At 54.0% G+C, this 21,814-nt stretch overlaps 6 protein-coding genes across 6 annotated transcripts; 3 read left to right on the top strand and 3 right to left on the bottom strand.

Annotated features, from left to right (window-relative positions):
• Positions 1-661: 661 nt before the first annotated feature.
• On the bottom strand, positions 662-3,047 carry BDZ83DRAFT_616295 (dihydroxy-acid dehydratase). Its single transcript, XM_060507964.1, has 4 exons — positions 2,783-3,047; positions 2,716-2,723; positions 2,541-2,648; positions 662-2,479 (listed from the first exon to the last, which is right to left on the bottom strand). The coding sequence occupies exons 1-4, from the start codon at positions 2,875-2,877 to the stop codon at positions 1,008-1,010; spliced, it is 1,683 nt and encodes a 560-aa protein (XP_060366378.1). The 5' UTR covers positions 2,878-3,047; the 3' UTR covers positions 662-1,007.
• A 2,404-nt stretch (positions 3,048-5,451) lies between these two features.
• Positions 5,452-5,855, top strand: BDZ83DRAFT_616292 (uncharacterized protein; the record flags this gene model as incomplete). The annotated part of the gene is made up of 1 exon (XM_060507963.1): positions 5,452-5,855. A coding segment is annotated over exon 1 (169 nt), but the record flags the coding sequence as incomplete, so codon positions are not given.
• A 1,399-nt stretch (positions 5,856-7,254) lies between these two features.
• BDZ83DRAFT_750927 (uncharacterized protein) lies at positions 7,255-8,321 on the bottom strand (the record flags this gene model as incomplete). Its single annotated transcript, XM_060513983.1, has 2 exons — positions 7,255-8,106; positions 8,181-8,321. 2 exons carry the CDS (start codon positions 8,319-8,321, stop codon positions 7,255-7,257), a joined length of 993 nt encoding a protein of 330 aa, XP_060366376.1.
• A 1,630-nt stretch (positions 8,322-9,951) lies between these two features.
• Positions 9,952-11,032, bottom strand: BDZ83DRAFT_262314 (uncharacterized protein). Its single transcript, XM_060502003.1, has 2 exons — positions 10,561-11,032; positions 9,952-10,289 (listed from the first exon to the last, which is right to left on the bottom strand). Exons 1-2 carry the CDS (start codon positions 10,782-10,784, stop codon positions 9,989-9,991), a joined length of 525 nt encoding a protein of 174 aa, XP_060366375.1. The 5' UTR covers positions 10,785-11,032; the 3' UTR covers positions 9,952-9,988.
• A 4,049-nt stretch (positions 11,033-15,081) lies between these two features.
• Positions 15,082-16,241, top strand: BDZ83DRAFT_262286 (uncharacterized protein). The gene has a single exon (XM_060502002.1). The coding sequence runs from the start codon at positions 15,353-15,355 to the stop codon at positions 16,064-16,066; it is 714 nt and encodes a 237-aa protein (XP_060366374.1). The 5' UTR covers positions 15,082-15,352; the 3' UTR covers positions 16,067-16,241.
• A 1,233-nt stretch (positions 16,242-17,474) lies between these two features.
• On the top strand, positions 17,475-19,460 carry BDZ83DRAFT_650496 (uncharacterized protein; the record flags this gene model as incomplete). The annotated part of the gene is made up of 4 exons (XM_060510376.1): positions 17,475-17,598; positions 17,893-17,984; positions 18,793-19,107; positions 19,284-19,460. 4 exons carry the CDS (start codon positions 17,475-17,477, stop codon positions 19,458-19,460), a joined length of 708 nt encoding a protein of 235 aa, XP_060366373.1.
• Between the last annotated feature and the right edge of the window lie 2,354 nt (positions 19,461-21,814).

The raw sequence follows: 21,814 nt of genomic DNA, 5'->3' as shown, positions 1-21,814 counted from the left end.
ACCACAAGGAATCGCGACGCATGAAATAGAGAGGTGGAAAGTTACAGAAATGGTTGGCTCAGGTTATTCCTAGAGCTGCGCAAGTCTTTTTTCAAGTTGTCGAAAGCAGAGGAAGGCGGAAGAAATGGCAGCCTCGATAGTGAGCGAGAGGGGGAGACATGCTGCAGGAAGAACGAGGGTGCTGGATAAGTCCCTTTTTACCGCGCGCGCACAAGGATACCAAGCTGTATGAGACGCATAAACAACGAAATATCGACGTCTGTTCTCGGGAGAGCTTTCAAAGTTAGAAGCGCATGCTGGAAAGCCCCAGCCTTTCCAGTGCCAATGGTATACATGTGGTTTACCGAACATGAGTGTCCCGATGCTGTGATGCCTGCCCTGTGACGGAAGTCTGTAGAGACAGAGAAATTCCATAAGGGTCAATCTTGCTACCAGTGACTTTTGGTAAAGGGACTGGTTTGAAGTCAGTTCCACAGGGTATCATGTCCGCTTTGCTCTATGATAGACCAACAGCGAGACCTCAGTCTCCTTTAGCCCATTTCTCTCCCTTGTCCGTTATGTCTCCTTCAGGCACCGCGACGCAGCGTATTGACTTAGACACCAAACAATGCTTGATTGCTAGCTCAGTCGTACTGAAGTCCTTATAGATGAATGGAAGTTGTCCTGGATGATGTCTCTTAATCTAATTTTAACCAACTTAGAAGTACATTACAGTCTGCTACAAAGTCACGATACTTCATAATCTCTCCTTCTAGAACCATAACGTGAGGCCAAACAGTACATCTCGCCGAAGTTATTGCTACCAAGAGCTACCTCTAACCTCGCTAGTCTAGCATGCCCAAGTATGGAACACAGAAGATCAGTGCCTGAAGGAGAAAGCCGAGATGTCAACGGCGGTATCCTGTGACTTGATCATCCGGGCAAGGGCTCGCAACTGATAGACTACTGAAGAAGTTGACTTCCAAATTATACCGAATTACAAGTCTATACCAAAGACGTGTCTACATCTACCACGACGGATCCGCCGCGTCCGTGACGGCTCCATGACTGGCATCACCCACCAACCTCGCATACTTGCCCAGAGCACCTCTCCTCACATGCGGCAAGGGAGCCTTCCACTCCTTCTTCCGCCTCTCCATCTCCGCCTCGTCAACATCAACAGCGTCGATGCGATTCGTCTCGCCGTTAATCGTGACCGTATCTCCATTTTTCACGAGCGCAAGCGGCCCACCGACAGCCGCCTCAGGACAGACGTGGCCGATGATGAAGCCGTGGGACGCACCGCTGTACCTGCCGTCCGTCACGAGCGCCACGTTATCCAGCCCGGCACCCATGATGGCCGCGCTGGCGCGGAGCTGCTCCGGCATGCCCGGTCCGCCCTTGGGACCCTCGTACCGGACAATAAGGACAAGGTTGCCGTCCTCGCGGCGGATGGAGCCCGCCGACAGTGCAACGTCGAGCTCGTGCTCTTTATCGAAGACGCGGGCCTTGCCCGTGAAGGTGAGACCTTCCTTGCCGGTAATTTTGGCGACGGCGCCTTCGGGAGCGAGGTTTCCGCGGAGGATGCGGATGTGGCCCGTCGCCTTGATCGGATTCGAGAGCGGACGGATGATCTTCTGATTTGGGTCGAGCGAGGGCCAGTCTGCGACGTTTTCGGCGAGGGTGCGACCCGTCACTGTCATGATGGAGCCGTCGATGAGGTTGGCTGCGACGAGCATCTTCAGAACGGAGGGCGTGCCGCCTACTTTGTAGAGATCCTCCATGTAGTACTTTCCTGACGGGGCAAGGTCGGCCAGGAAGGGAATACGGTTGCTGGTGCGGTCAATGTCGTCAATCGTCAGGGGCACATCGGCTGTGTTGGCCATGGCGAGGAAGTGGAGTACGCCGTTGGTGGAACCGCCGAGAATCATGGTGAGCACCAGAGCGTTCTCAAAGGCGGCTCGGGTCATGAGCTTGCGAGGGCGGAGGTCCTTCTCCATGGTGATCCTGATAGTGGCAGCGGCGCGCTCGCATTCGCGGGCCTTTTCTGGGGACAGAGCTGGGTATGATGAAGATCCAGGGAGAGACAGACCCATTGCCTCAATCGCAGTCGCCATGGTGTTTGCCGTATACATGCCTCCGCAAGCACCGGCTCCAGGGCAGGCGTGCTGCTCAATATCGTCGAGGACATCGGACGGGGTGCGGCCTTCCGTGCCCGGGTTGGTCTTTGCGTGGAGGCGGTCGTATGTGAAAGCACCGCGGGCCTCGTAGCAAGTGCTGATATTGATGGGCTTCTCCAAGAGGTCCGAGTGGCCCTTCATGATGGTACCGCCGTAGATCATGATAAAGGGACGGTTGTGACGCGCGGCGGCCATGATTGTACCCGGCATGTTCTTATCGCAACCCGGAATAGAGATGTTGGCGTCGTGGTGCTGTGCGCAAGTCACCGATTCGATACTATCGGCAATGATTTCGCGAGTCTGGAGGGAGAAGCGCATGCCTGGAAGTGTTATGTCAGTGCTTGTCGTATGCAAACTGCAGTTAAGGAAAGGATAACTTACCTTCTCCTCCCATGGTGATGGCGTCTGACACGCCTACGGTGTTGAACTGCCAGCCGAGCATGCCCTGCTTCTCAACAGCCTTCTTCACAATCTTGCCGAAATCGAGCACTGTTCTCTTATCAGCTTTCGTAGTTCATTCTTGGGGCATTCCCTTCGAGCCGGGAAATCTGCTTACGATGCGTGCTGTAACAACCTTGTTAGTCGATAAACTCTTGACAACCACTCCAAAGGGGAAGACATACTTGCATGGATTGCCCTCCCACCATACTGTTGCAATACCAACATGCGGCGCCTTCTTCATCATCTCCTTGTTCGGCACGCCAGCGCCGTACAGCATGGCCTACAACATCGTGAGCCTTCATCTTCCTGCGTGCTTTCGACAACCCCGCGGTGACACCCCGCATCACCGGCCACAACCCCGCATTCCCCAACTTTGTTGTGTCACAAGAGACGGCGGGATTGGATTCACCGAATATTTCGCGTACCTGTGCACCGGGAAAGTCATGTTCCCTTGTGATTGTGTGTGACCACCGGTTGAGTTGACCTTCAATGGGGTGCTCCTTGAACTGGATGTAATCGTGGCTGTCCTTGTAGCTTGTCTCTTCGGCGTCACCTGGGACGTGGCCTGCTTGGTCTGCGCTCATTGTGACGACTTGTGGGCAGTGTAAACGGGTGTTCGGTTCGCTGGAAGTAGATAATTTCATCAATTCGCGTTGACTCGTTTGGATTCGATAGTCGGGAGGGCCAAGGTTACCTGAAATATTGAATTGGTGACAGAGCAGGAAGAGAAGTCTGTCAACGAAAGATCATGAAAGGGAGAAAACGAGTCAATGAGCAGCAGTAGACGCGGGGAAGGGAAAAGGGCGACTGGGGGGCGGCAACATCTTTTTGAACTTTGTTTCACCCACCACACACTTGTGTTCTGTGTACATCCTACTACTATGTAGCTCAAGCGCGAGAGCAAAGCTCCTGGTAGCGACAACGGCAGCTAAGATTTACAATGCGGGCAGAGTGGGAAGGGCGCGGGGAAAGCCAACAGAGCTCGTTGCTTTCTTCCTGTTCCTCAATAGGCTACCGGCAGGGACATCGTGAAGTACTCCACCAGAAACCTTGGGGACGGATCCGCTCGGGACACCATTGAATCCATTGCTGCTTAATGCGAGCGATCTTATTGGGAGGGCTGCCGACGGAGACGAAGCGGCTCGCAGCTTTCGGTCGGGTGATCCCAGCCGCGCCGGAGGGGAATCAGGGCATAGTCCGCGGTAGGAGTGGAGCAACACTCAATTGGCTTTGCGGATGAATAAGAAGGGATGGGACGTGTTGATGAGGGGTAAATGCGATGGAAATAACCCATTGACGAATGACGAGAGTATCGGAAAATGAATTGCGATGGAGTTGAACGATGCCGGACCAGCTTGCCAGGGGCCAACTAAGAAGTGAGAAGGGGAGACGCCAATGAGTTCCAACTCCAAAAAGAAGCATCGTCACCACCGGCATTCTCTACAATGAAAGGTATGTCCCCCACGCCTCCCAATTGGCTATTGCTGCGACTGAGTGAAGGTGCGTACAAAACGTCAAAGTATGACAAGTGAGATGCCGGCCAGTCAGGCGTTTGGATGGCGCCAGTCCGTGGGATACGCAAGAGCTTCTGGCTGCTCCCGGATCTGTCCACGCTTTCTCGTGGAACTCGTCGCAGTCCTGTGTCCTTAGCTCCCACTAGCGTTCATGGGATGCCCAATGCATTTGTCTTGGTTGGTTCTTGGACTTGGTCTGTAGGTGGTGGTGTCCGAGTGAGGCATGGTGCCACCTTTTGATGGCGGCGTCCAGTCTGCATATTCTCACTCGCGGTATGGGAAATCGGGCTGTCCCCCACCTAACGTACGTCCCAATCAAAGTAGACGCATTTGTCGTACAAGACGGGATTCAATGGGCGGAGGCCCAATGCCGGTGCCGGCCCCGGCCCCCGCGAGATGAGCTCAAGCCGATTTCGCTGCGTGGACGTATAGTCAGAATCAGATCTGTCCATAGCGTACAGAACAGGTTGGAGAATTGTCGAACCATTACCGCGCTAGTCACCTGTGTGACATGCTTCTCAAAGGAGATGTTGCTATAACAATGACCCTGTCTTGGGTCAAGACGTTGAACAAACTCCAGGGCGAGAGATCTGCCGGGACTCAGACTAGGCCGACTCCCGGAGGCGGGGCCCAGCCGGCTCGCGGTTCGGAGATCGAGGCATTCGGGACATCTTAGCACGAGAACATCTGAAGATAATCGTGGTTGACGGAGTCTCCGCTAGGTGGGGGTCCTCCGGCAAACCCTCCCTGCATCCCCGGCTTGGGCGGTCGATTGCCTGTTTGTCTGGGCGTGGAGAGCGCTGCAACGTCTTGACTCTTTTCCCCCGCCCGTTGCTACACTTGCTGTGTGTAGTGTGCATGTAAATCGTAAGTGTACGTGTATGAGTGCGTGTGCTTATATGCACGCAATACCGACCATTACACCACCACCACCACCAGCCCCGAATCTCGAAATCAATCGAGAGGGACGTGGTCGTCTGCTCTAGTAGGGTTTCGATTAGAGAAACAGAAATCGTGCCAAGGCCCTGTCGTGTTGCGAAAGTTCGGACACTGGACGGTGAGAGGGGGGCATCTCCCTGGCGCCTCTCACCAGTGGGATGGGATGACACTCTGTTTGACTCTGCGTTTGGATCGGCGAGGGCGAGGGAACGCTGGCGATGCACTTATGAAGTCATGCTTTTACTCTCGCTCGTTTCAACGTGTGCCCCGGTGTTGGAAGGCAGAGAGAACAGCAATGGAAGGGCGTTCGTCGAGACTCAAGGGGAGGGGCCAACCTTCCTCTCTTTTTCGTCCGAGCTATCCGCTCAACTCTGCTCGTTTCGAAATCCAGACGGATGGCGCAGCTCATTACGAAGCCTCCTCCTTCTTCACCCCCTCTCCCCTCACCTGCACCATCCTTCTTCGTCCGTCCGTCCTCTCTCGAGCCAAGCCGTGCCGTGCTCTGCGTTGCTCGCTTCTGCTGGGGGTGTGAGAAACATGTCCAGGGACCATGCTTGGCTGGCGTCTGTTCCAACAAGGCCAAAACCATTTATGCTTCAAGAGTTGGGAGGAAAAAAGGTTTCGGAGGGTGTCAAAAAGGCAGAGCTTTGCTGATCAAGGCGGACCGTCGAAACCTTGGAATCTTTGGACGTTTGGGCTGAGTGATGATAAGGTAATAAGGTAGGTGGGTGGTCGAAGGGAAGTAGCCATATATTAGTGTAGCAAAGAAAAGGAGGAGGAGGAGGAGGAGGTGGAGGAGGTGGTGGTGGTGGAAGATGAGGTTTGGGAGGATCGAGAGGGTGTGAAGGGGAACTCTGACCGCGTCAGTACGTACCTCAATCTCAACCTCAACTTCAACTCCAGAGAAAAATGTGCGGAAGGCAAGGCGAGCCATATGTACGTACCCGCGACAATTCACGGCCCTGTTGCTATTTCCAATTTTCCCGCAATGAGAGAAGGGTAAGCAATTTTCGTCCAAGGTACGGATAGAGAGTGCCGTGAAGTATCTATCTTACTGTCAACAACACCTACGGCACCTTGCCGCGAGGGAACAATTGCCGATGGTAACTCCTCTTCTGCATCTTGCATCGCTCTTACATGACGCTATCGACGGTTTGATCATGTATGTATGGACGTTATCTTCGAAGCGCTTGTCTGGAATCGGCAATTAGAAACTGCAGCTTGGATCGTCAAAGCACTTGTCAGACAAACGTCAACAACCTTCACTCGACGACTTGTTACCCTAATCTGGACAAGGATTGAGAGACACATCGTATCAGTATCGAAGTGATTCACACAATGTCCAAACACATCACGCTTGGACAGACGCACCCGCTCCCCTCTCTTCGTATTGCTTCTTTCTCTCAGTTGCAGCTGTCTTGGCACCAGTACTCAGAACCAAAAGGACTAGGTCACTAAACATCACTGCAGATGGAACAAGATTTCTCAAAACTCTGATTTCTCGATTCGCCGTTTTGAAGAAGAAAAAAAAGCAAAATAAAGCCAACGCAATCATCGTCTGCATGAATCCCGCAGGACCCCAGGGGCCGCTCTAGTGTACAAAAAACTGCCGTAACAAGTTGTTTCGGGAAGACCCCACGGTTGCGAGGTGTTTGTGGTTCATAGTCATCACTTCATTTCTGCAAAGGGTGGAAAAATGCCTTCCCGAGAAGATGAAAGAAATGTTGTAAATGTCCTCCGCACTGCCAGTCGTGCCCAACCATCCCGTTTCGAGAATGTAGCGTTCAATCCCTCTCGCATGCCTCGGTGATGGCCTCGTTTTTCCCCTCAGAAAGATAGAAGAAGAAATGAAGAAGAAATGGAAGAAAGGGCTCCTTTCCCCTCCTGAGCAAAACCCCTGCCCCTTCCCTGCGCCGGATATCGCCCTAACAGTTCGCAGCCACCCCAGCCGTATGTGTTCGTGTACGATGAAGATGGGGAAACCGGTTTGGCGAAAAGCCTAAACCAAAAGAAAAAGAAACCGAATTTCTCCTGAAGGGAGAAGCCAACTGAAGCGAATAACAAAACTGCGGCTTGATGCTGTAGTCTTCTTGTTGCACACCAAAAAAGACGCAAAACTTCAAGCGAGAATCAGACACTCCAAAGTTGTAAAGTAATACACTGTTAGAATCAAAGTGTTGTCTTGGTCGGTGCCGAGTTTCTTAGGCGCCGACTCTTGATTCCTCCATGCGTCTCACCAACTCGCGCTCACGGGGAGAGCGAGGGTTGGCGTCAATGCCAAGAATAGCAGAGATGCGAGTCTTGTCTTGTGGGCGTTCGTAGCTATCGCGATCCAGATTGTCGGGGCTGGAGGTGGGTGTAATGGGTGTGCTGGCCTGCTGCTGGTTGCAGCATGCACCATTCTGCCATGCCTGCTCCAAAGCAACTGGGCTTGCGCCCGGGCCGTAGTCGTTAGCCACAGCGGCCCAGAAAGAGGCGCGGTGTGCAGTGTAGACGGATTGAAGGCGGTTCATGTCAACGTGTTGATGGCTGACGATGGACTGGGCAGAAGGGAGAGGGCACTCCAAACGCAGGGGTGGCGTAATGGGGAGGCTGCCGGACATGGACTGGAAGGAGGCGGAGGGGAGAGCCGCGCTGCGAGGCTCAGGGAGAGGTGTGGGATACCCGCGGGTGGGGGAGGCGGTGGGAGGTGGCAGTGTCATGCAGACCGGCTTAGGGAGGATGGCGGGAAGCCTGGGAGAAGCCTCGTGGCCCATGATGCTGGGAAGTTGCATAGGGGCGGGCGAGTGAGGGGCGTAGCTGGTTGAGCTGCCTGGGGGAGAAACCGAACGAGGAGTCGACTCTCGGATCGAAGAAGGCATCGTCGGTTGCATGACAGGTGAGTGGGTGGTGGAAGAGCCGGAAGAGACCGAGGTGGCACGCTGCTTGCGTCGGTTGCTACCGTGGCTAAGCTGATGGTAGTGAAGGCGGCATGCCAGCTCAGTCTTCTTCAGGTGAGCAGCGATGTGCTTGTAAGGCATCTTCTGAAGACGAGTCTGGAGGAGATAGACTTCCTGCGGTACGGTTAGACATTGTGGTCTCACATGTGACTCTGGATCGCAGCAGTCCTAGACTCTGTGAAACATACCTCATCCTCGCTCCATGCTCTGCCTCCTCCGGTTGAAGCCGCCTTGCGGTTCTTGGTGATTCCATATTCATGACGATCCATGGCGTCGGAAGTGGGAGTGTAGGTGGCCGTATGAGGCGCCAATTGCATCGTGGGAGACATTTTTGCTCGTTAAATCGTTTCGGAACAGTCGATGTTGCGTCGTTGTACCTCTCAGAAGTAGGGTAAACTCTTGTGTCTCTCGGTGGAGAATCTTCACGCGTTATGTCGTTCGCGGTGTCCTGGAAGCTGGGTTTGATAAGAAAGAGGCAGAAACTTGCTGCCAACGAATCGAAGGTTTGAAAAAGTTGATTGTTGTTGGAAAAAAGGTGGTGTCCCAGCCGGAAGCTCGCAACAACGAAGTCGGCTTTCTGCAGATCCGTCAAGGAGAGAGGAAACGGATAGGCAAGAGGGGGAAGGTCCCAAAGAAGTGAAGTGAAGTTCGTTTGTTTGAATAAACCGGATAGGTCAAGATATATTGACAAAAAAGGTGGTGTTCAAGAAGCGTAGTCAAATGAGTGTGTGCAGCCAAGCCAGTTGGACAATGAAGGAAAGTAAAACCCTAGCTGCGGGAGAAGAAAAGAAGGACACGCAACTGCGCTTCAAGAAGACGAAGAAAAGGGATGTTGATGATAAACCCAAGTTAGGTAGAGAAGGTAAACAGAAAGATGGAAAAAGTTCGAGATGGGGGGGAGAGGGGGAGGATAAAGTAATATTACAGCCACAGCCAAAGTTGGCCCTGGGTCCCAGTCTCTTCTCAGTTTCTATCTGGCAACTGGCAAGACGAGACAAGACGGGACCAGCTCTACCAGCATTAGACCGTATCTGTCCCTGTACCAGACAAGGCACCACTCACACACACGCCCAAAGGAGAAGAGCGGGTGGGCAGGCATAGCAAACATTGCCTCATCATGTTCGGGCGCTGGTACATGGAGGACAGGGGGTAGCACACCGTCAAGTCTAGCCCTGTTGCAGATATTCAGCAGTGAAGCCAGCCAGACCCTGGAGAAGATGGGGTGGATGTGACAGAATTAGCAGAGCATAACGTTTGGTCTGATCCGCCTGGCCTGCTGCCATCCCCATTTTCTGAAGGGGGAAAAGGAAAGATGAAGAGTGTGTGTGAGAGACCCAGCAGACAAGAGAGACAGAGAGAGAGAAACCAAGACCAGGCCCGGCAACACTTGTGCAAGCCACACCCTTTTTGGCCACACCCCTGTACGTAACTTGTTCGAGGGCAGGGCCAGAAAGAGGAGACGGACGAGGAACAGGCATGGGTGCGAGATTATGGATCCGGTGAGAGACGAACGTGCGTCTCAACCGGCCGCCATGATGGATCGAGAAAGAGAGCAGCCAGACTCAAGTGGCGCCCGCCAATAGACAAGCCAAAGTAAAATGGATGATTGCCCGCAACGAGCTGTAGCCTCGGAGGCTCGGATGCAGATTGAGCATAGACCAAGCCTAGGGCCCCCCAGAAATGGAGCTTTCATTGAAGACTCGGGGAGCAAAACAGAACAAGAGAGATTGGGAAGAAGAGGAGAGAGAGGCTCTTGCAAACCTGGAACATGGTAAAGGAAAGCCACCAAATGCGTGCAGCGTAGCGTCTCCATTACCGAAAAGAGCGGTGTCGTGCCTCCGATTTGTTTCTTCCCCTTCTTCGTCAAGGGGAGTGAGTGCCTGGGCTCCATGCAGATTCAGTTCAGAGCCTCAACTTGGCTAGTTTGTTGCAAGCATCTTGATGACCCGCCAGCTGGTTTTGGTTTCGGCCACGGCACATGGTCGGTGGATCTTGTTCATGACTGATGAGGAGGAGGAACTTTAGAGAATTCGGTCCTCTTTCTCTTTCTACGGAGTATGGTATTACTGTTGAAGGTAAGGATGGATACTCGTGTTGCGCGCGTGGCAGAGCGCCGCATAGTATGGGGCTTGGGATGGCGTGGCATGGCATCGCCGAAGGCTGTTTTGAAAAGTAAGGTAACTTGACTCAGAAAACAAACCATTGATCCCTCCCGAGACCTCGACAAAGTTGACACCGTCACGCTGGGTCGGGTGGCTCGCAACAAGGAAGAGGGTGTTACTATTTGTGGTCGACATCTAGTCTCAAGTCGCGATAAGCATACGTCTGCTCGCTGTCGATCTCGCGGAGGCATTGGCGAGGATGAGGGAGGGGAAGCATAGGAAGGGGAATGGCTGTAGCGTTTTGGGGCTCTGCGTAAGGTTGCAGTCTCGCACTTGCAGAGGGGATTCTTGGAACAACGATAGCGAGGTATTCGTGGGATTCGAACAGGTAGTTGTTGAGCAGTATCCGTAGGCTGGACAAGGCAGAGGGGGAGAAGCAGGGGCTCTGCGGGTACGCGAGGCATACATTCGCGGCATATGCCCAATTAAGAGGGAAACGGGGTACTGAGCAGGTTGTTTTTCTTCGTCTCGGTCTCGTATGGTATAGCGCGCGTGTACGAAGTATTGTACGTGCGGTGCGGTGAGGTGCGGACGGTGCGGTGTGCAGTACAGGACCTTAACTGCGTATTGCGTATCCGTACGGTAGGTCACGATGTGCAGAAGGATGAGGAGAGGACGCGCAGGCTGCATTGCGGCATGGTCATCGCAACCGCCGGCCGTCGTGGCATAGCCGGTGTACTCGGGATGGTACCTCGAGACTCAAGTGCCGTTTTGGTGAGGAGCTGGAACTGGTACACTAGTAAAGGGCGGCGAGCGGTGGTGTTGATGCTGCCGCTGGTGTTGTTCAGGTTGTTGCAACTTGCGGGCAGTGGTCGTCGTCGTTGTCGTCGTCGTCGTCGTGACAGGATCGTGACCCTGTGTCTGAAGGTTGTGTGAGGATGTCTGTCTGACGTTTGACGGCGGGGTCAAGCGATGGACGGTACGTGTTACAGAGGCGCGCCTGTGACTGCCATTGGCCCGTTTTCGCGGCAGCCCCTGAGCCTTCCTTGCGAGTTGCACGCACAGAAGGGCAAGGCACGCTATGAGGCTGCTAGTCCGTATTGGGTCAAGTCAGGAACAGAAACCGCCATTACCCTGGTCAGCCTCGCAACCGTGACGGGTACGTAGCTCTACGTACTTGTAGCGTCGATACGTATCGGGTCCCGAGGCAAGTGAGCCCCACCTCACGACCCATCCGCAGTTTCCACCTCATTGCGAACCACCGGTGCGGCGGGGCCGAACACCCCTGTCTACTGTACCCGTCCTTTTGTTCACAGTGAGTGAATCTCTTCTCTATGGTGTCTCCGTACGCAGTATGGATACACCATTATTACAGTCAGTCAGTCAATTCTCGAGGCTTGAGGCTCGAGCCTCCTTGACCTCGTCCCACGTCGTCGTCTCCCACTAGGCCCCGTTGCGGCTTGCCGTGTAAGAGCCTCCTCAATGGGAACAGTTGCGCCAGAGCCGCTACTACCATATGGTACCTTAGGGTATCGACGATTCGACAGGCCCAGATGCCAACCCGGCTGTTTGGTTTGATGTCAGGGCTCTCCCCTTCAAGGCTTCAACAAAGGCGCCGTCCTGTCTGGGCCACCGAGTATCCTGACGGATATTCACTTTCAGTTAAGAAACTTTGAGTAAGAGACATATTCTTGGCTTCGTCGCCCTGGACCATGACACGGCTGACGACTGTATTCGCACGAATAGACTCTTCCCATGGTCCCATCTGATGATCAGCAATTCTGGCACCCCTACCCCGCGCGACCTTGTCGAAGCGATGTGATGTGATGGCGTGTCCAGCCCAGGTGTCTGGTTTCTGGTGTCCGGTGTCCTTGTAATGTGCGAAGTAGAAGCATAGGCGTTGGCATCTGCATCGAAACATGAGGCTGTTTCTTGTTCGTCCCTCTCTGACGCCGCCTCGGCACCTGCGCTCTGAGACTAACAATTCTCAGGGCGTGGTGGTCCATGGATGGTGCACTGCGTACTTGGTGCAAAGTGCTCGCTCATCAGAAACCAACAGTAGAGTGCCTGTCCATCTATTCTCCATATGTGACATTGCTATGGCAGTCATTGGATCACCCGGCATAGCGGCATGTTTGTCTAAATTGACTGCCCTACACTACGATGCCATCCCAGACTGGGATGCAGTCACCGCATTGCAAGTTGAATTGCCCGCATCCATCCATTCGCAGCCAAACTTAGCACACCCCTCATTCGGGCATCATTAAAAGTCTCCGTACCTTATATGAGGGAAACTTACGGATAAACACGGACGGATGCTATTCATAAGACTTGACATTGGATAAGAATCCTTTACAGATACGCACTTCATCATCGGCATCCCAACGTGGCCTCTCACACACATACTTTTCTCTTTCTCTTGGTTCACGGCCCCCCCCCCAGTCAGTCACTTTCTCTCCGGCAGTCACAAGTGACAAGTTGACAAAATAAATGAATTTGTTCTACCGCGATTCACCTGTAGGGCACGCACTGGCAGGCTTGTCGACATTCCCTTCCTTGAGATTCGAAAGCATTATCCCCCGCCTTCCGTGGGTGCCGAGCCGCACCAAAACATTGAAACTCACACCACTTTCCTGCCAAGATGTGGAGAGAGCAATAAAAACGCTTCACCTGTTTTCGTAACGACAGCACAATTAAAGGGAGAGGGCAGGTTTCCTTCGTACAGAAAAAAATCTCCAGAGAGGCAGGGGGTTAGTACAGAAGGGGGGTCCAGTTTCCAGAGGATGGGGACTTTGCTCGTTTTTGCTTGTCAAGCCGTGATCATTTGGGAATCCTAGGCCGTTGTTGCCTCTTGGTGAATTTCCATGTCCAGGGCCCACGTCCCTTGAAACTCGCTAGCAAGCAGGCGCAATTTCACACACGTCTCAGCCCTTTCCCTCTTGGTCGCCCTTTCCCCCTGACGGCCTACGGTACGTACCGAAAAGGTGTGATCCCCCCACATCGAGTCCTCCAGCTGTACGTACCGTATCATCCACTTCCATCGCGGCCTTGAGCCACTCACACAGCACACACACCGCCCACCCCATGACTGGTACCGATCAAAAGTGTGGCTGTCGGCTTCACCTTACTGTACACGATACGTACCTTCAAACCTCTTTTTTCGTCCTTCTTTCTGCCCACACCCGGGACTTCGTCACCCCTCCATTTTCCTCCTCCATTTTCCACCACTCACCTCTCTTCCCGACGACATCGCCCAAAAACTCAGACAGGCGCACGCTGCGAACAGACAGCCGACCATCCACACCCTCCCCTTCCCTTCCTCTGACCGACGGGACGAACATGGATTGCAAGAAACAACAGAGGGGCCCTAATGCAAGAAACCTTATTTGTTTCTTAACAGATCTCTGCTGAAACTGAATCTGGCTTGCACCATGCCACCATGCCACCATCTCCAACGGGGCGTTTCCGCTCCCAGGCACTCCCCCCCAAATGGTCTCTACTACTCTCGAATCTCTACTACGTACGGAGTAGTCTCAAAAACTCGGTACACTACGGAGTACCTTACAGAGTGTGGATACACTATCGATACCGTCTGGCGTTAACCCCGTTCATCACGCGCGCTCTTTCAGGTTCATGGCCCTTTAATCGTCGTCCATTAAGCTTCCCTCACCCCATTCTGCTACTGCCGCCCGCCAAAAGTCGCGGCCGAGAGTCTGGGCGGCTGAGCCACACCACACAGAGTTCGAAATGTCTGAGCCAAACCTCGGTCTCGGGCCCCCTCCAACGTCTACCCTCATCAGGAATAGGATTCGTCTGACCTTTTCGCCCTACCAGCCTGTCAAACCAGACTACTGGCACGCTGCCTAACCTGACGGACGGGTCCACCGAGTCATAGACCGTCCTCTACCATCCACCACGATTCACAAATCGCAATTTACATCCTACAGGAGCAGAAACATTCTCGCCGCCGCAGCACTAACAGAAACAGGCTGTTCCTTGGGCAGCTTCACTCAAAATGAGAAAGCCGAGCCATCATCGGCGCCATGGAGATCGAAACACAGCCCGCCGCCGCAGCGGGCTGCTCGTGGCCCCCAATTCTCCGTGGCAAAACCATGACTTGCGGCCGTCCGCTCCGGGACTTTTCATTCTCTTGCGCGTTGCGCACAATTAACCTCGACCGGCCGCCCGTTTGGCCCCCGTCCCGCAAGCTCTAGCAAAGCCACGATACTGAGCGGAGATAAACCATGATTGATGATCCTCTCGAGCGTCAATCCCGGCACCAATTAAGTTCCGCCATCCAGGCTCCAGCGTGTAACCTGGCGGCCCTACCAATCGATGTCCCTGATCGCCCATAGTCTCCCCCCCCCCAGCATGTGAGAGCCTTCATCCAGCCAAGAAGGCTCAGAAACAAAGGGCCTTACCCCTCCATACGACCAAGACGCGGGAGCAACATATCACGGGGCGGATGCTCATCATCCGAATCATCAGCGGCCAGGAAACTTTTGGCCGGCATTGTGGGAAAAGAGCAGGAAGACTCATTATCGGGATACCTGGGGTATTGAAGGGATCGCCCGCATCCCGCGAGTCCAGAAGCGCCCGCACCCAGACCTACCAGGTGGGAAATGCAGACCAAGAAGGTCTCCGGTTCTCCCAGGAGGAATCGCCAAACGTCACGCACCCTGTCTGCCACTCTGCCATCTCATCTCCAATCTGGTGATGGCGGTGATGATCTTCGGGAAGGCCATCAACCGAAGGCAAATGTCGACGGGCGCAAGTATGGTTGGTGGAGTTGAGATGTCATAGAGGAGGCACAAACGGCCGCATTAATCGAACCCGTGGTTGGTTCGGATTCGCGTCAAGATCCGCCCACCAGACCTGGTGCTGGGGTCGCACCGGACTCGACTAGATGAACAGTAACGCCCGGTTCCCTGACAGAAGCTTGGCGATACTCTTTTCGTCTGATCTCTCGACCGATGGATTGGGGCCGCCCCACACTCTAACGGTCCTGCAACAGTACACTACGGATACAAGTGATCCACGGAGGACGGAGGCTAAGAAGAGCGAGATTACAGGTCCCGGCTTTGACACTGTCCGCTGCCTACACCGTTCAAGCCCAATCCCTAGTGTAATAGGTCAGGTCTATCTGTCGGACAGTCGGATACTACAACTGCTTATCGACGAATAGATTCGGGGAAGAATACTAATCACCATTCAGAGAGATACACAGATTCCGTATTGGCTTCAAGTAATTGTCCGACATGGTGCAGAAAAAATGCCTAGAAAAATGGAACGTCGCCATACCCAGCTTGTTCCGCGTGTCTCGCATTACTCGGCCGAGTAAATACGTGGAGGATGCCCGGCCCAGCCTTGTGGGCCAGTGCTCCTGCTTTCCATCAGGGCGTCCCATGCAACGTTCCCTCCCTTGGGCTTCAAACCAAGAGCCCTCTAAAGCAAGTGAGATTGCAACGGATATTTCCAACGGCGGTGCGTTCCCAATTGTTCATGTCGCCACGGATCGTCGTTGGATCGTCTGGTCGTCGGCCGTCTCAGCAACTCGCATGAATCCTCATCGTCCAATGACTTTGGAGCGGCACTTTGAGAGAAAACATCGACAGACTCGACAAACTTGCTCGCGAGGGGCACTGGCCAGCGTACCGATTCACGGCTTGGCCGAGCCTAGGGCCACCATGCGCGAAGGCGTTGGGGTGAACGTGTCTTCAGTCATATGTTGCTCAAGAGCCGCGAGTCTCAAACAATTGGTGCCGGAACCCTGTGACCAACATCGTTTCATAGCTGGGGTCTCTCATCGCGGCCTGCCAAGGAGGCATAAAGTCTGTCCATGTTCGGAACGAACATGTACGTCCTGGCAAGGAAAGGATGGCGTCACGGAGTCTGATTGCCCTACGCGCATGAAAGCGAGAGACCGGATGGCAGTAGACGTGGCCGGGTCAGGGCTCATGAGGCCGTTTTAGGTTACCTGTCGACAACATGAAGCTAAACGACAGCATCCAACATGAGCTTGGCATGAACCTGGGGCTCATCTTTTTTGGTGGTCATGGGGCTCATCCTCACGCCTGGTGCGATCTGGGGTCGTTGCCAGGGTCGGGCGAGCCACCTTGTTTCGTCACCTTTTTTCGGTGTTTGAAACAATTCTTGTCTTGGGAGACTAGCAGCGTCGCTTTTGTTTTGGCGGTCAAGCTGCGTAGGGTACCGCTTACGTGGGTGCGCGGAATACGCGGCCAATTGCTCAGAATGTGCCCGGCGGTCAGCCTCATCAACCTTTCCATATCTCTCTTTCGTTATCGTGAGAAGCACACACGGGTTCATTCACGATGCGACTCTCGTGGAGCAGCAAGTGGAGAGTGGTGATAGCGATGGACCGCGGTATCTCGGGCACCCTTGTCTCCCCGTCCCGATCTGGCCACGGCCAAGTGGAACCCTAAGCGCCCGGAACCGATTGCAACCGTGCACTTCTGAGGCAGCTCGGTCTCCAAGATCCCGGTACCCCGGCACCGACCCTCTCCCGATGTGACCTGGGAAAAGTCGGGCCTTCGGTCCGCTGCCGTGAAGTTGCTGGCTCCCGTTCCCCGTCCCGAATGATTACGAAAGCTGGCCAGGCCGCAGGCCCCGCACCTCGGCATCATCGGAGGGCCAACGCCGTACGGCAACTTCGGCGTGCTAGGCAAACATTTCCGCGGAGTCGCCCGTTGCATGATCTTCAATTGAACACCATGGTATCTCGACCGTATGTTCTAGCGCAAAACGTTTTCGATCTCAACCAGACCAAGGTATTCCTAAAACAAAACATCAAAACTCGAATGGACGCCCAGGTGTCTTTTCAGACAGAGCCTCGAGCGCAAGCTGGCTCTCCCATTCCGACATGAAGGCTAAGACAACGGACCAGCATCGCGCACTGTTGGACCACGAACACTTCTGTGAGCGGTCCGACGCACAGAGAGGGAGGCGTCATCACAAGTTGAAGATGGAAGAAATGCTACCTGTCTGGATGAACTCACCATGGCAAAGCGGCGGCTGAGGGGTAGCGACATGATATTATCACAAGGATTGGAGACAATGACTGAGCCATGAAATACTAAGGTTGATTTTGCGTACCCGGCATCTAGTCACGCAAAGCTATTTAGATGCATTCAACACTGCTATAACCATGTCATCCGGTTTCCAAACGCCAACCTAGTCGGCTCGAGACTCAAGACTCAAGATGGGCGGAAAGGTACATGCATCATTGAGGTACTGTACGTACCGCGCAGAGTCCGATGTTTTGGCCGGTGTCCACCAGCGATACCACTAACAAGAGGTACATAAAGCGAGGATCAAGTACTTGGACCATGCAGGCGGTACATGGAGTACATGTAGTTCAAAATGGCTGCCAAGAGAACAATTGCGACGAGTACCTACGTACTTTTGATTTTACCTTTGACCTTGAATGCGGTACAGGTCGCGTTTAACAACACTGCCAGAACAAGAAGCTCAATTGAAGATGGAGGTTGGTGGAGGGGACGAGGCTGAGAGATTATGCGATTAACTTTTCAACTTTTGTTTCCCGTCCTCTCGCGTTTCCCCTCCAGCTCCCGTCAATGGTCAACCAGTCGTTGGGGCACCTTACTTGCTGCCTCGCCTGTTGCCCGTTCAGTCAGGCAAACAGGATGAAATAAAAGTGGCTCAGATGGATTGCTATTTGCTTGGCACACCTGGTTGAAGGTTGGATGAGGAAAGTGGCTGAGCTGAGGTGCGGTGAGGTGATGTGGGTTTCCCCGCAAGAAGAAACGCTTGTGACCAGTGACCTCAGTCATCAACTTCAAGCAAAGCGCAGCAGCAAGCGACACGACACGGCACGACAACCGGCAGGAGCGCAAGGCCGAAGGGACCGAGGTGAGCGAGCACGTAGCTGTCAGATCTGACCGACAAACTCGGTACCTATGTCCAATGCGTAGCTGTCTTTCTGGCTAATAAGTATCTATCTGGGTACAACGAAATACGAGCAGCGGCAGCACGCGGGCGTGATTCGCAGTCGCATTGGATCGTATCGCTAGCAAAGGAAAGTAGGAAATACTCATCTGCCGTACGTACCTGCTTGGAACTTGCCTCTGGAGTGACGAATTTGAGATGGATGACCTGATAGATTGAGGTGAGGTGAACAACTGACAGCTGGCCCGGCGGACGAGGAAAAGTGGAACAGGGACCAGGCACGGAGCAGCCACTGAGCATTGAGCCATGACGAAGTGTCGAGTGACAAGTAAAAGTGATCCATGCAGAGCGAGGGGAAGATGGTCTGTGCTGGTGGCTGAAAGTCGATGACCGAGGCAGTAAGGTAGGGAATTGGAAGGTGTCTTCCTGTCAAACAGTGCTGTTTTGGCTGCAAAAGTGGACGCAGCGCAGCCAGACGGTTAATACTCGGAGTGTCATCGTCACCTTCTGCCTGACCGAGGCCCCACTAAAATGGGGTCGAGTGGCCCCTCCTTTCCCCCCCGCCTGCCTCCCTCGTTTCTTTTCCATGTTCCCTCGTCCTCCCCCTCCCCCTTAGCAATTTTCCCTCCTGACCCCTTCCACCACCCACTTTCTCCCAGCAGAAAAAAAAGAGGGCGACCAGAAATATCACCGAGAACTGGGAAGTTACTTCCATCAGAGGTACATCCTTGGGTCATCGCGAGCCATAGCATCCCAACTCCCATTTCTCAAGTCCCAAGTTCCCAAACCAACCTGCACTACACTACGGATACCCAACCCGACATCATCAGCTCAAGGTGCGCACCAGCTCAAGCTCCACCTCCACACTTTTGCTTCAGGTCCTTGCCGCTACAGCAAACCAAGGTATCCGTACAGCTACATACAAAGCTACAGCTGGGAATACACGGTACCCGACTACGCGCCCAGCCAGGTACCTCGCAACTCTGACGGATACATCACCTCACGCGCTTCACCTCAACCTCACCTCAAAGAATACCCACCCAGACCGAAAAGCCCTGAGAGCTTCAAGGTCAACGACAATCCCAAGGTGAGCAGCAATCGACGCTACAAACGCGCTGCCGCCGCCCATACTATTGTCGCGCATCTATCCGCACCTACACCACTTTGACGTTGCCGCAACCGCGAGGGAACGGACATCTCCACCATCGTCGCCCGTCGTACTCAATCACCTCACATCACCTCACACCTCATCATCGCTCACAGAGCTTTCCATCTGTCATTGACGTTGTCGCTGTCGCCATAGCTGCGGTCGGCACCACACTTGCCTCACTTGCGCGCCGCCAATTCCACGCACCTCCATCTCTTTCTACCTTTGCCACCAAAGCATTGCACACGCATCACTCACCGGGCCTATCTCATCAACGTCCACCACTTTTCTAATTCTTTGCCTTCCCTGCAGACGTTGGCTACGTCTTACCTCATTGTACACGCATACATATCGAATCGCGTCGCAATAAGGTACTCCATACCCGAAGCTTCCTATCTGTCTTTGCTCCTTCTCTCACTTTCTCTCTCTCTCTCTCTCTCTCTCTCTCTCTCTCTCTCGGCATCGCCTGTCCAGAAATTGGTTCGAGACAGCTTTCATTGCTCTTCTCGCTCTCCATTACCTACTCCTCGCTGTCTCCGCCCGTACGGATATACGCGCCCATCTTAGGATCGCCGTCTGTTGTTGATTGACCCTTGATCCGAGGAACCGCCACCGACCACCAGCTGCACCCAACTCACACGCGCGAACCAACAAGCAACGCACGGCACATCTCGCGCACTGCCTCCAGCTGCCTGTCTACTCGTGTCTACCTGCGCCTGTCTATCTGAACCTCGACATCCTCCACGGATACATCACGCTACCTCTTTCTGGCTCCGCCGCTACTTGTCACTACCTGCCTGCCAGACCTTATCTCGCGATACACCACACACACCTCACTTTGCCTACCTGCCCTGGTCTGCCTTACTTGGGCTACTTCACCTGATTACCTTGTACCAGGAAAGAGCAAGGGCAACGCAACTTTCGGTACCTTCCGTATTTTTTGAGCCTTCCACCGCTTCCTGCCTTCCGGAGTGCCGTCATTCGCACTTTGTTCCCCACACCGAAAGGGAAATCACCCATTCCTTCCGGCCAACGAATACCGCGCGCCGCGTCGCTCTATGCCGCAGCAGCGCACCTTCCTGCAACTGTCCAATTATCTGACGATTACACCTTTCACCTGCTTGCCCACCTGAGCCTTCCAGGTTTTGCCAGCCTCTCCTCTCCAGTCTCCAGGTCCGGCCGTTCCCTGCCGTCCATTACGCAGATCCACCTGGTTTCCGCCGTTATCGTTGCTCACCTCGCTGATTGCTGCACTGCCGCCTGAGGTGCTCACTTTTTTATCTTTATTTTATATTTTTTTTCCTCTGATTTTCCGTGTCGCGTCTAGTACGTCGCTTTCGGTCGCCCGCACCACACGTATTTGCACCGCCCGCGCGCACACACTGAACGGGAGTCCTGGACCAAGACCAACACGCACACAGTACCTACCTTCCTTACCTTACCTTACGCAACGCACCTGCCACCCGACCCGAACCAGCCAGGTCAATTGGAACCACAAGGCAGGCACGCCGCACCGCCGCACCACACAACCCGGCAGTAACCACCCCCAGAAAAAAGAGTACTTGAAGCAAACACGTCCTCGGCCTCGCGCGCCTTGTATCTTTGTCCCCCTTTATTCTCGCCTCTACCTCGCACCATCCCTCCCTCCCCCCCTTCCACCTTCCCCCCTCCCACTCCCACTCCCACTCCTTCCCATCCTTTTCTACCTCGTCACTTCGTCACTTCACCTCATCCCTCCCCATCCATCGGTCATCCCCTCCCCCCCAAAAAGCCCAAAAAAGCCCTTCCCAACCCCGGGCGTGTGCGTGACCCGCTTCTTGTCTTTTGCGACTCAGGCTTGGTCCAAGTCTCTCTTCCACCCCCCGAGAGAGCAGAGACCAAATATTCCCCATCCATCAACCCGTCGGTTTATGCATCGTTGTTGAGTTAATACTACCACTACATTGCCCGTAAGTACCTGCACCCTATTTCCTATGTTCCTTTTCACCCGTTGTCCCGATTGAGGATCAAATCACCACTTGTACCTCAATCATGGAATCGTCGCGCGCATACAGATACACTTGGCTTCATCCGCGTTGATGCTGTCGCGCGCGTCTCTTTCTCATCGAGGCTCGCTCATGTTGTCGACGCCCTCTCGTCAAAGTTTTTTCTGCCTCACCGCGTCTTCGCAAGCACGTCTGTGAATCCTCCCCGATAAGCAACGCCTTGCTTTACGCGCGCACTCGACTGCTTCACTCTTCCTGTCTGTTACTTCAATCATGTTCCATCTCATACTTTCGTCTTCATCGCGCCGTTGAGGATTCTATCGGACGCTGGGTTCTATCATCACCGTTGTCTTCGCCACACACGATGGCAGTCATGTACTCTTTCTTCCCTCTCGGCGGAAAGCGCCCGTGTCGCGTTCGCGCCTCACCACCCGGCGCAGCGCGGGCCCCGCCCATGACTCTTGCGCGACAGTTTTTTTTATTTTATTTTTTCTTTCCGGGTCACGAATCAATCGACCATGGTACACACGGTACTAACCTTTGGACCTCTTGTTAGATCATGCAGCAGTGGCAAGTCGGCCCCGTGCCGGAGTACATCTACTCCAACTCCACCCATCAGCCTAGCGACATGCAGTAAGTACCTCATCCACCTTGTACCCCTC

Source organism: Colletotrichum acutatum (assembly GCF_030867785.1).
Source record: "Colletotrichum acutatum strain CBS 112980 chromosome Unknown BDZ83scaffold_33, whole genome shotgun sequence".
Lineage (NCBI taxonomy): Eukaryota > Fungi > Ascomycota > Sordariomycetes > Glomerellales > Glomerellaceae > Colletotrichum > Colletotrichum acutatum.
The sequence above is the reverse complement of the archived record's forward strand: the minus strand, read 5'-3'. Positions and strand labels throughout refer to the sequence as shown.

Excerpts from the sequence above, each read along its gene's own strand:
- BDZ83DRAFT_262314 (XM_060502003.1), bottom strand. The coding sequence starts at position 10,784 with ATGCAGCCTGCGCGTCCTCTCCTCATCCTTCTGCACATCGTGACCTAC. Across the intron at positions 10,290-10,560 it reads ATTGGGCATATGCCGCGAAT|ATGTCGACCACAAATAGTAA; the intron begins GTATGCCTCGCG and ends ACTTGAGACTAG.
- BDZ83DRAFT_616295 (XM_060507964.1), bottom strand. The coding sequence starts at position 2,877 with ATGCTGTACGGCGCTGGCGTGCCGAACAAGGAGATGATGAAGAAGGCG. Across the intron at positions 2,480-2,540 it reads CATCACCATGGGAGGAGAAG|GCATGCGCTTCTCCCTCCAG; the intron begins GTAAGTTATCCT and ends TAACACTTCCAG.
- BDZ83DRAFT_262286 (XM_060502002.1), top strand. The coding sequence starts at position 15,353 with ATGGTGCAGAAAAAATGCCTAGAAAAATGGAACGTCGCCATACCCAGC.